Source organism: Gracilinanus agilis, chromosome 6 (genome assembly GCF_016433145.1).
Source record: "Gracilinanus agilis isolate LMUSP501 chromosome 6, AgileGrace, whole genome shotgun sequence".
Classification (NCBI taxonomy): domain Eukaryota; kingdom Metazoa; phylum Chordata; class Mammalia; order Didelphimorphia; family Didelphidae; genus Gracilinanus; species Gracilinanus agilis.
Window position 1 is genome coordinate 238,815,610 of NC_058135.1, and position 12,034 is coordinate 238,827,643.

General features: G+C 37.2%; 1 protein-coding gene across 1 annotated transcript in view; it reads right to left on the reverse strand.

The window, feature by feature from the left end:
* The window catches only part of SBF2 (SET binding factor 2), a 545,383-nt gene extending 533,355 nt beyond the window's left edge, over positions 1–12,028 (reverse strand). Inside the window, exon 1 of the mRNA XM_044680325.1 lies at positions 11,948–12,028. Coding sequence (XP_044536260.1) covers positions 11,948–12,002 — 55 coding nt within the window. The 5' untranslated portion in view covers positions 12,003–12,028. The remainder of the gene's footprint in view (positions 1–11,947) is intronic.
* Between the last annotated feature and the right edge of the window lie 6 nt (positions 12,029–12,034).

Here is a 12,034-nt window from a genome sequence, read left to right on the forward strand (position 1 = left end):
TTAAACAGAAAAGCAGCTTGATGGCAAGGAAAAGATCTCTCCCTCCCTCCCATGCTCATGCGCTCTCTCTCTCTCTCTCTCTCTCTCTCTCTCTCTCTCTCTCTCACACACACACACACACACACACACACACACACACACACACACTGCTTCAAAATAAATTACTTTACCCCAAAAGAAGTTTCATTTTGAGGATTTGCCTGTAAACAAAATATTCATTAAAATAAATATTTGAACTATTAAGATGTAAACGAAGAAAATGTTTATTGGCTAAAGTACACCAAAATGTACATGTTCTATCATCCTAATAATTTGAGAGGTCTACTATAAGAAACAGTTTTTTAGGAAGGAGAGATGATATTGGTAAACTGAAGCAGAACCAATCTAAGTCTTCTGATGTGTAACTTTTTCCCTTTTAAAAGTATGTTTCACATTACTCTCCTGAGTATTTAAAAATAGTATTAGTGAATATGTAATGCTCCTGTCTTAGCCACACAACACTGTGCTGGCCCCAAAGCATGTCACCACTGCCCATTAAGTGATGTTAATAATTAAGGCAATAACTATTCTATGTGAAACTGCAACTACTTCTCTAGGTCATCTTAGCTTTAGCCTTAATTCTTCCTCAAAATGGCATTCTCTTTTCTGTTCCAAATATTCAATCAATATTCTTGCCCCCTGAAGTCCACAAGTAATCACTCAGAAAATATATGCAGAATAAAAATCTGGCTTTTGGACATTAAACTTTAAGTAATACAGTCCTTTCTTAGATAAAAATGATTTCACTCTATTGATCTGTGAAGCTGTATCATAAGCAAATCATTCTCCTCCAGGGTCCTGACCCTCTTCCCATTCCTATCTAAGGACTAGAGAATATAGTTGGGGATGAGGGAAGAGAGAAAAGTAGAAGGTAGATCTTGCTTCCCTAAGATCTGGGTATTATGGTGAGGGAAGAGAGTGTGGGGAAAGAGGAGAAGGAAGACTAGATGCCTCCCGACACACCTAGCTCCACCCTTCTGAGACAAGTAGAAGGGGCACACTTAGATCTTCAGAAAGCCCACACTGCAATGGAGATAGGCAGACACTGCTTTCTTGGGAAGCAGGAACCCTTCTAAGACATCAGCAATGGAGAAACATGGATGGTGGTACTTCTTGGACATTTCAATTTACTAAAACTTCTCCCTCATTCCTACTACATCCGCAGCAGACAGACAGACAGGCTACAATGAGGGCAGGCAGGAAGACAGGACTTCTCTAGGAGCAGGATCTATTCCAGAGCCTCATCCTTATGGGAGGATGGAAGGTATAACTGTCTACAACTTGGGGCCAAAGTGGGGTGGGGAAATGCTGTACTTAATGGGGGGAAAGAAATCTTCGATATCTGTTTGGGCTCTTCTTTCTCTCAAGAAAATGAGGATGGCTTTACCCTGACCTCTAAATAGAAAGAATTCTTCATCTCCACCCCATCATAATGTATATAACATTAGTACAACAGTATATGTATCTCATTTGTAAATTAATAAACACATTAGAAGTGAATGCTCAAACAACTTCACTGATAGGACTATGAAATTTTACGTTAGAAGGCCACTGGTATAAGTACATTACAAGAAAGATGCTTTAAGACCATGAACAATCTTATGGACTTTCAGAATGCAGGGATAAATACCTTCTAAAGAATATGGACTAAAAGCAAGGAAATTTGCTTCTAATCTAATTTCTCCTGCTAAATAACTGGTAAGAGAAACTCAGTAAATCACTTCATTTCTCTGGGTACCCGTTTCCTCATTTTTTTTCTCTTTGGTATAATAAAATTTTCATTTGATACAAATGATTTCTTCCTCCTTACAACTATTTTCTTTGGTTCTCCTCTACCTGCCTCTGTTTCCATTTCTTTAGGAGATATCCTCTAAGGTTCAGTCCTTGATTCTCCTATTCTTATACTGTAATTGCTAAGAAAAACCACAATGCATACTCAGTGCTTCAACTACCACCTATATACAGTTAACTCAGGCCCACAGTGCCTGTTCACATGTGTGCATTCACTCATTTGGCATTCACACACACCCCTCACTTCTGAGCTCTAGGCCTAAATTTCCAACTCTCTATGCTTTCACTCTATATAGATGCTCACTAATACCTAGGCCTGAAACATTTTTCCTTTTAAACCTGCTCCTCTTATAACTTCACTATCTCTGTCTATAGGATTGGCACCATCAAATCTCCCTGTTTCTTTTTTCATTCTTCCTCCTCCTTCACTTCTCAGATTCACTGTTACTAATTCTTTTTGATCCCAACATCTCTTGCATGAAATCACCACCTTATATTACCACCACCATTACCCTAATACAGGTCTTCCATTAGGACATTCTGGACTATGGCAATAGCTTCAGAAAAATATGACACTGGAATGAGCCTAAAAAGCATCTTATTCAGCCTCTGCATTTTACAGAAGAGAAAAAGTAGAGAAAGATGAAGAAACTTGCTCAGCATTAAACTGCAGTGGGCAGCAGAACAGACATTCCAAACGAGGGCTTCTGCCTCCAAATTTGTTTCTGTTTCCATTAACCCACTTCCATGGTCTCCCCACCAGCTCTATTCTTCACAATGCTGTCAGAATATTCTCCCTTAGAGTTGAAATCCAGAAGAAAACATGATTTATCGTTTGTTTACATGGGTATATTTTTTGGAGTTTTGGTTTTAAAAGATTATTACAAAAATGAATAATAAGGAAATGGGTTTTGAGTGATAATATATGTATAACCCAGGGGAATTGTTTGTCAGCTCCGAGGAGGGAAGGAAAAGCTGGGGGGATGGGGGGAGGGTAGACAACATAAATCATGTAACCATGGAAAAAACTTTTAATTAAATTTAAAATTAAAAAAAAAAGAATAGTCTCCCTTAGATTTATATGAATTAGGGTAAGTGAGGCCATATATACAATACAGCATATATGACTAAAAAACAAGATATGAAAAGAGCATTATAACAAAATTGAACTATGCAAGACAATATTGACCCATTTTGGCCTTAGAAAACAGAGACTTAAATGTACCAATTTCTCTTTTAGTAAAGAGGTGAGGGGCACTGTGTATGGAAAGTTGCATGTCAGTCATTATGCTGGTTGATTTTACCTAATGGTTTTCTTTATTCTAAGATGGGTGCTCACTAGGCACTCATCTTATAGGAGTAGGGGGCATATCTAGAAATGAATGATGGAAAAACAAACAGATCAATAAACCTTGTTTTTCAAAGAGAAATCTGCCTCTGGATATCTATCTATCTGTCTATACATAGTTAAGTCTCATCTCTGCTCACAAGTCTCCAGTGATTACTTGTTTACCTATTATTACATCCAATTCAAATCAACAAACATCTATTAAGCTCTCATTATATACAAGACAGTGTGATAAGCACTAGGGAAATAGTTCCTAACATCAAATAATTCATGTTATTGAGAGATCCAACCTGTGTACAAACTAACATAATACAAGACAAGGAGTCTGAGGCCAGAGGAAAGAGCATCAAGAAAAATGAGAGGAGAGAGGAAACAATAAAAACTGGCGGGATAAGGAAAAGCTTCAAAGAGAAGGAAACAACTGAACTTCTCCTTAAAGAAAGATCAACCTGCAAGTCAATCAAAAAAGTTTATTAAGTACCTACTATGGACATATTCTGCTAGGGACTAACAATACAAATATAGTGAATCCCTTCACGAGGAGCTTACATTCTAACTCAGGGATTACACGGAGACTGACAGTATATGTGTGTATGTGCACATGCATGTGAGCATAATACCTGTGCAGAATAAATATAAAGAAAACAAATACAAATATTTACAGAGTGTAATTAATTAAATACAAAATAGTTTAAGAGGAAGGGCATTAACAGTTAAGGTGATCAAAACAACACTTCATATAGAAAATAGGTCTTGAAATTTGTCTTGAAGGAAGAGAAGGGCTCTAAAAGGCAGCAATGAGGAATGAATGGTGTATATCACAGGCAGACAACATGCGCACAACTATGTATGAACAAGCTATGTACGGGAAAAACTAGCAATAACCAACAGAAGGAAAGGACTACAAATCAGCAAAATTGGGAAAGGCTTCCTATAGATGGTAGATGTTAGCAGGGAGGGAAAGGGCGCCAGGAGGGCAACTTGGAAGCTATTATAATAGTCTCAGTGAGACACAATGAGGTCCTAAACTAGGCTAATAGCCATTTGAATGCAGAAAGGGATATGAATATAAGAGAAATTGTGAAGATAGAATCAAAAGGATGTAGCAACTGACTTGATGGAAGAGAAAGACAGCAAAAGCTAACTAAGAGCTTTCAAGCTGGAAGGCTAGAAGGGTGGTGCCCTCAACAAAAAGATATTTGTAGGAAGGAAAGATTTTGGAAATGAACACCACAAGAACTCAAAATGGAGTACGTATTCAGAGGAATATCTGAATATATGGGTGATTATGCATCAAAAAATGCAGAGGAAGAAAACTAAAAAGTTATTAGTATTATGGGTTTAAAGCAAAAGGACCTTCAGGACCTATTGGTATGGCCCTAAGCAAGTGACCTAACCTCTAATCTCTCTGGGCCTCAGTTCTCTTATCTGTGAAAAATAAGACAGGGGGCAGAGAATGATCTACAGATACTAAATGATCTATGATCTAAATGTAATAGAATTTGCTACTAATAGCAATACAATGATCCAGGACAATCCTGAGGGACTCATTAGAAAGATTGCTATCCACATCAAGTAAAAGAACTCTAGGAATAGAAATGCAGAAGGAAAACATATGATTTATCACTTGTTTATGTGGGTACAGGATTTGGGGTTTTGGTTTTTTAAAGATTACTCTGCTACAAAAAAGAATAATATGGAAATAGGTATCAAGGGATAACACACATATAACCCAGTTGAATTGCTTTTCAGCTCTGGGTGTGGGAAAGGAAGAGGGGAGGGAGAGAACACAAATCATGTAACCTTAGGAAAATAAAATAAAATTTAAAAATAAATAAATCTATGATCCTATAGTTTATAAGTTATAAAATCACTGGTAACCTAGTGGGATCAGAAACTCCATCAGAGTGAGTTCACATTGATAAAGTAAGCCAGTGAGTGTGGATCAATGAGAGCCTCTAATCTGTATGTAAGGATACCTGTGGCTATATCCTGACCTGGTTTGAAAATGTTATTTGTGTTTTATTGTTTTTTAATTTTATTTTATTAAATATCTCCCAATGACATTTTAACCTGGTTGAAGCTGTATTTGAGTGATAAGTAGCATATAGATCATGTTTTCTAGGAGTTCTTGGATGGAGAAAGAGAAGAGATTCCTAGTGAAGTACTTTGGGAGAATAAATGTCTTTTTAAGGATGAGGGAGATGGTAGGGGATATTTTTTTAAGAATGAGGGGATGTTAAGCAAGAAGGAAGAAACCAGTAAATAAATGAGAAAGAAAAGAGACTTTCAAGGAGTAAACTCCAGGAGGGACAAGAAGTTATGGAAATCAGGGCACAAATAAAGGGCAAGGAAAGTCTTCTCAGGGAATGGAGCAGAAGAGGAGGATGGGTAAACATGTAGAAACCTCTGCCTGGCAGCTGAGGTCATTCATAATCTAATGGCACCAATCTTTCATGTCTTTGTTTCTTTACTCCAATGTTCTTCGGTCAAAGTAGAAAAATGTACCTTTTTGATCCCTTTCTGGTGTCTTTGTTAAAATAGTTCCTGGAATGGTCTCTGTTCTCCCCTTTGCTGAATTTCTACCCAATATCTAAAATTCAACCAAAATGCTACCTCTTCCATGAAGCCTTCTCTGATCCTCCATCATTAGCATCCTTTTCCCAATGTCCACTATACACAGTAATATAGGAAGGGCCTAATATAAATGTTCATTAAATTGGATTATATATGGAGTACTGGGAAGAACACTAGATTTAGAATCAAAGGATCAGGATCTTAACTATGGCTCTCCTAGCTACTTATGTGGCCCCTTGCAAGTAATTAACCTCTCTGGGTTTTAGTTTCCATATCTCTCAGGATTCTTCCAACTGTGAACCCAATCACTCCAATGCTATGCATCCCAGCTGTCCATGTATTTTTTTATATCCTAGTCTAAAACTCCATGAGGGTAGGACTATCTAAACAGTGCCTAGAAATAGTACCTACATACAGTAGATGTTTAAAGTTTGAGTTGCTGAAGTGATTCAAAAACCTTTATTTCCAACCCTAGACTGTCCTTGCACAGCATCCTAAAAGAAATCTCCATCTAAAGGACTCCCTTTATCTCAAAATCAACATCACCACCCATAGGTTCCCATTCCAGTTTCAGTCAGGGGCACCTCCATTGTCTTAAGTCAGAGGTGTCAAGCTCTGGTTCAACAAGGTATAAGTAGCCAAGTGGACAGTGCTCCAAGGAATCTGATCAAAATGTAATTGAGAAATAGTTAACAAAATAAAAATGCAACAGGCAATGTTTATTTGTGCTTTTCTAAGTCAGTATGCTGTCTACCAGGAACTGTTTCTATTTGTTTGATACCGCTGGATTCTAGTTCACTTCTGTCTCTGTCATGCTCTGTACATAATTACTCATCAATGTCAAGTTGGCTTTCATATTCTCTAATGTGTAATAACATCACAAATGAACCATATTACTCTCTAAGAGCTGACAATTGAACAATATTGGAAGAAGTCTCAAGTACTTTGAGATAGAAACAGACTTGAACCTCAGATTTCACTGTATATACCTTTATTGAATAGAGTAACAACTTTCTACAAATAGCACATTGTTTACAAAAGATTTCATCTCCATTATGTCCATTGAGTCTCACAACAGTTCTGTGAGGTACCATTATGCCTATTTGATAAGGTAATAGCAACTAATCAAGGATCTGAAAAATATCACAGGAAATTGTGATATAGTGATTATAAACCCTATACTTAAAATTACTTCTCAACTGTCAGTGCCTAAAAAAAGCTAGAAATTGATTTTTAAAAATATTTGAATACTGTTATCATACTATAAACTTATAAGACAGTCACTCATGCTTCTCCAGCATTTCATCTTCTGTTATGGTAGAAATTACAGAAATAGAAATGAATTTAAGTGTAGTTAAAAGTTGGTAATCTCTCTCTAAAGTTCCTAGCATGCAGTCATGCTAGCCTCTGCAAACTGACTTTTAATTACACTTAAATTCATTTCTATTTCTGTAACTTCTACCATAACTTCTTATACTTTGATAATTCAAAAGATCTGTTATTTTCATAACATACTCCTTCATGACTCAAAACTCCTTCATGACTTAGTAGCTAGTGTCTTCATTTACTGAGGACAACATCATGGCAATAACCTGCCCAAATTTAGTTAGGCTGATCCTAAGACTAACATTCCATATAGCCTCTGAATTCAAGATTACCATGAGCCAGAAAAGGACTTTAGCAGAAAGAGTAACATTTATCCAAATTAAATTCTAAAACCTAAAATTCTATGAATGCTCTTTAAGGGGTCCTCATAGCTCACTAACAAACTAAGCAGGCACTATTTGTTCTGGATAAAATTCAGGAAAAGTATGAGAAAATTACTCTTATGGTAAAAATGATTGGATAGTCAAAAAAATTGAGTAAATTTAATGTGTTGGTACAAATGAACATTCAGAAACTATATCCTCCCCAAAATATAGTTTATCATTAGAAATTGTGAAGATAGGATTAACTTCAAGAACTTAAAGTACCCCTACTTGACACTAAGTAAGAGAGTTCCCAAGTCTCTTACTAGAGTAAGTTCACACCTCTAAAGGTCACTGCTCACCCTCTGGGCAGTGCTAGGAAAATTGAAAGACTGCATTTGGCTCCCGTAAAGTGGAGTAGTAACAAGAAGTGACATTGATAAAACTGCTTTAGAAGACTAGCTCAAGGATTCAGTCAGGCTCTCTGCCTCGATGAGCTGAACTGGAGGAAGAGATTCTTTCCCTGGATCCTGCATTGGTTTTCAGTGGTGAGTGGAGTGATTCCTTCCTTGGTTCTTTGATAAGGAGACCCTCTCTGCTCATTGACGCTTTGGTGGGACACTCCCTTTAGCTCTAATTCTGGTGAGATTCTTGGTGGTCTTAGCCTCTGTGCACTGAAGATTCTTGTCAGATTCTTCAGCTTCTCCTGGTTCTTCAGATTTTGGCTTCCTAATTAGGACTTCAGGTTCACATTTGCCTCTGGAGACATTAGGATTAAACTTAGGGTATTTGTAGCTAGGCAGTACTTTCTGTCTCTTTATCTACATTTTTCCACTTTCACTCTTTCCACCTCTTTGTAAATAAAGCTGCTAAAAGTCATTTTGACTTAAGCTGTAATATTTTTAAATTGGTAACCACAATATTACTTTAGAATTCTCATATTTAGAGAATAAATATAAATAAATAAAAATAAAACCTAAATTTAAATTCTTACAAAATGCAGGAATTCACTTCTTAACTTTCATTCAAATACATAATAAATGTATTTTGAAAATAAAAAATCAATAACAAAGTATTCCATTCAAAGACATAAATGTCAATTTGATGCTTTCTCCCCCTATAAGATACCAATTTTTTATATTAAATTGAATACATCCATTAGGAGAGAGTGGCAAATCTTTTAAAGCAATCGAAATTCAAAATACTGTCAAAAATACAATACAAAATTGTAATTAAAACTCAACTAGAGTGAATAATACATTCTGTAGAACAATCTAGAACCACACCCCAAAGGCCATAATTTTATGCATGCCCTTTGACCAGCAATATATACCACTACTAGGTCTATAACCTAAAGAGATCAAAGGAAAAGGACCTATATGTACAAAAATAGTTTTTGTCATAGCAAAGAATTGGAAACTAACAGGCTGTCCATCAACTGGAGAATGGCTGAACCAGCTGTGGTATGTGGTTGTAATGGTAAATTACTACACCATAAGAAAAGAAATGATGAACAGTTTAAGTTCAAAAAATAAAACCTAGAAAAGACTAATACGAAGTGATAAAAAGTAAAGTGAGCAGAATCAGGAGAACATTATAAAAAGTAACAGAAATACTGTATAATGATCAGCTGTGAAGTACTAAACTATTCTCAGCAAAGCAAGGATCCAAGATAATCCCAAGGGACTCATGATGAAAAATGCTATCCACAGTTCCACCGAAGGAAGTTCCACAGTTCTACTGAAAGAACTGATAGAGTCTGAATGCAAATCAAAGTATACCATTTTTCATTTTATTTCCATTGTGATTTTTTTCCTGGTATGTGTGATATGCATATTCTTTCATGGCATGAAGAATATGGAAATATATATATTTCATGACAGCACTGGTATAACCTGTAACAAACTATTTATTTACTATGTGGGGAGGGAGCAGGGGAGAAAGGGAGGGAGAGAATCTAGATAGCTAAATATCAGAATATAATTGTTTAAAATTGCTTCTATATATATTCAAAAATATTAAAATTAAAACTGAAAAAATCTATATTAGTTTTTGCACTCAAGAAAACTGAGAAACAAAAAAATAATAACACAGGTAACCCTTAAATTACATTAAATAAAATTCACACTGAAGGGGTATTCTTATTAATATAACTATTCAGTGTTTTTCAGGGAGAGGTTTTAGCATAAAAAAAAAAAAAAAAACCATAGCCAACTTGCATTAAGTACTGTTATACTTTCTTCCTTAAGGTACAGAAGTATTTTTCAAAAGAACTTATTTGAACCTGGAAAAGAGAAACTTGAGTCTCATTTAAAGAAAGAGAGAATAAATATAATTCACACAAGTTTTGTCAAGTTAAAAAAAATGAAGAAAGAAGTATATTTAATTACAAAGTAACCTCAAAGAAAAAGATACTAAATTTGGAGTTTACAAAATAATTCTAGAAAGATGGAAGAAATCAATGACAGAAGAATTTCCCTTTATCAGGGTCTCTTGATATTTGATCATTAACAGGAGTCCTTAAATTGTGGTTAACAATTAGAAACATTTAGGCAACAAGGTCTGGAGGGAGAGCAGGAATCTTAAAATTTATTAAGATTGATAATTTCCTATTTAACAAACTGAATTTTCATTGCAAGAAAGTCTATTTTTTACAACTTCTAAAATAGTACATTACTGAAATTCAAAGTATTATTAAAAATAAAGTAATGTCAAACATAGAGCAACTAGTTGACTAATAATCTTGGGGGGAAAGTATATCATACACTATCAAGGTTCCATATTACACAAGTTATATGTTTAAATTTAAGCTGCTAAAAGATGAAACAATGTAGCAAATAACTAAACGTTGGGTAAAAGAAATTGATGCCACTTTACATTACCTAATCACTAAAGAACTTCCATAATATATCAAGTTGACTGTTCAAATGAGATAATATTTGTAAAGCACTTAGTACAGTGATTGGCACATAGTAGATGACCACCTTGCCCTTCCCTCCAGTTGCAAACTATGTTAGGCCCTCTTTTTAAAGAAAAGGGAATATTCTTATAAAGTTCACAGATAAGCAATGATGAAAGATTATTATTAATAATATTAGGTAATATAACTATGGTACTTTGAGGATTTACAAAGCGCTTAACCATAGTATTTCACTGAGTCCTCACAACAACCCTGTGAGGTAGGTGCTATCATTATCCCCATTTTACAAATGAGAAAACTGAGGCAAAGAAATTAAATAACCTGACCGGGGTCATACAGCAGGTAAAGTACCTAAAGCAAGATTTAGCCTCAAGCCTTCTAGCCTTCAAATCCAAGCCTCAAGCCACAAAGTCACCAGTAAAGGCATATAGGAAAACTTGAACACAGAAATCACAGTAAGGAACAAATAGCTAAATGGGAAAAGCAATATTTTGATTTAGACATCTATTCTAACATGGGTAGTGGCCAAAAACCAAGTTGCGACCTTTTTGACTTAGTTTCCTTCACTGTAAAATCAGAAAGAAGGAAGTTGCTGGATCACCTTTTAAGTTTCCTTTCTAATATTTATGCTAAAACAACAAGCTTTCTATGTTCCACTTCTTACTCTATTAGGATTAACTATGCTGTTATTGTTTTTTATGGACTTAAAGGCACAAAGATAAACAAGAATCCTTACAAAATTCCTAAATTCTGTAAATATGAGAGAAAGGAGTTTAAAGAAAAACTACTCAGCTATAAGTTTAGGAAGGTATTCTTTACAAAGAAAGACATGCTATATTTTCCCATATGAGAACAAAGAAAACATACAATTAAAAGTTCAAGCGTCCAACTTACTTTCCCTTGTTAAGTGACATTCAATTGTTTCATCCTTTTTTTTTTTTTTCATCTTACCCTTTCCGGAAAGAATTGGACATTGGATAGGTACTCACGCACATATACCCCTATCCCTCAACTTCCCATTCGTGGGGTCCCCACAAGTGATTGGTTACACACACAGGGCCCCCAAGAGTGAAGCATGAGGACACAACAAGGATCCTTCAGAACTTGCAGGGAGCCAAGGCCACCCCTCCAACATCATTCATCAACACTCACTCAGGATTCAGGGCAGTAGGTTTTTTTCCAGGAGGGGTCAACCTCCCATCGGGCAATTCCCTATCCCAGCCCCCCCAGCCCCGCCCCCGAGCGAGTTGTGACCCGGCCTGGCCTAAGCCCCGCTTTCCATCCTTTCCTCCATCCCTCCCTTTAGGGAGGGGCAGACTCTGTCCTCCCCTCGCAGCTGGTCAGCGCAGCCCCAGGCCCAGCCCGCCGGTCCCAGCCCCGACTTTGGCCCGCTCGGGAAGGGCCAAATGATGAAGCCCCTGGCCCGGGCCCGGCACTACGCGGGAACCCCTACGGGGCCGTTGGGCCCTGCACGAACTCCCGGGGCTGGGTCCGGGGCAGGGGCGGGGGCGGCGGCCGAGGGGAGGAGGCGGGGAGGGGCTGGGGGCGGCGCCCGCCCGCCCCGCGCCGGCCCCACGCCCTTACCTGTCTTCTCGTGGTCATAGCCCACCACGATGAAGTAGTCCGCCAGCCGCGCCATCGCCGCCGCCGCCCCCGCGCCCGGGAAGCGGG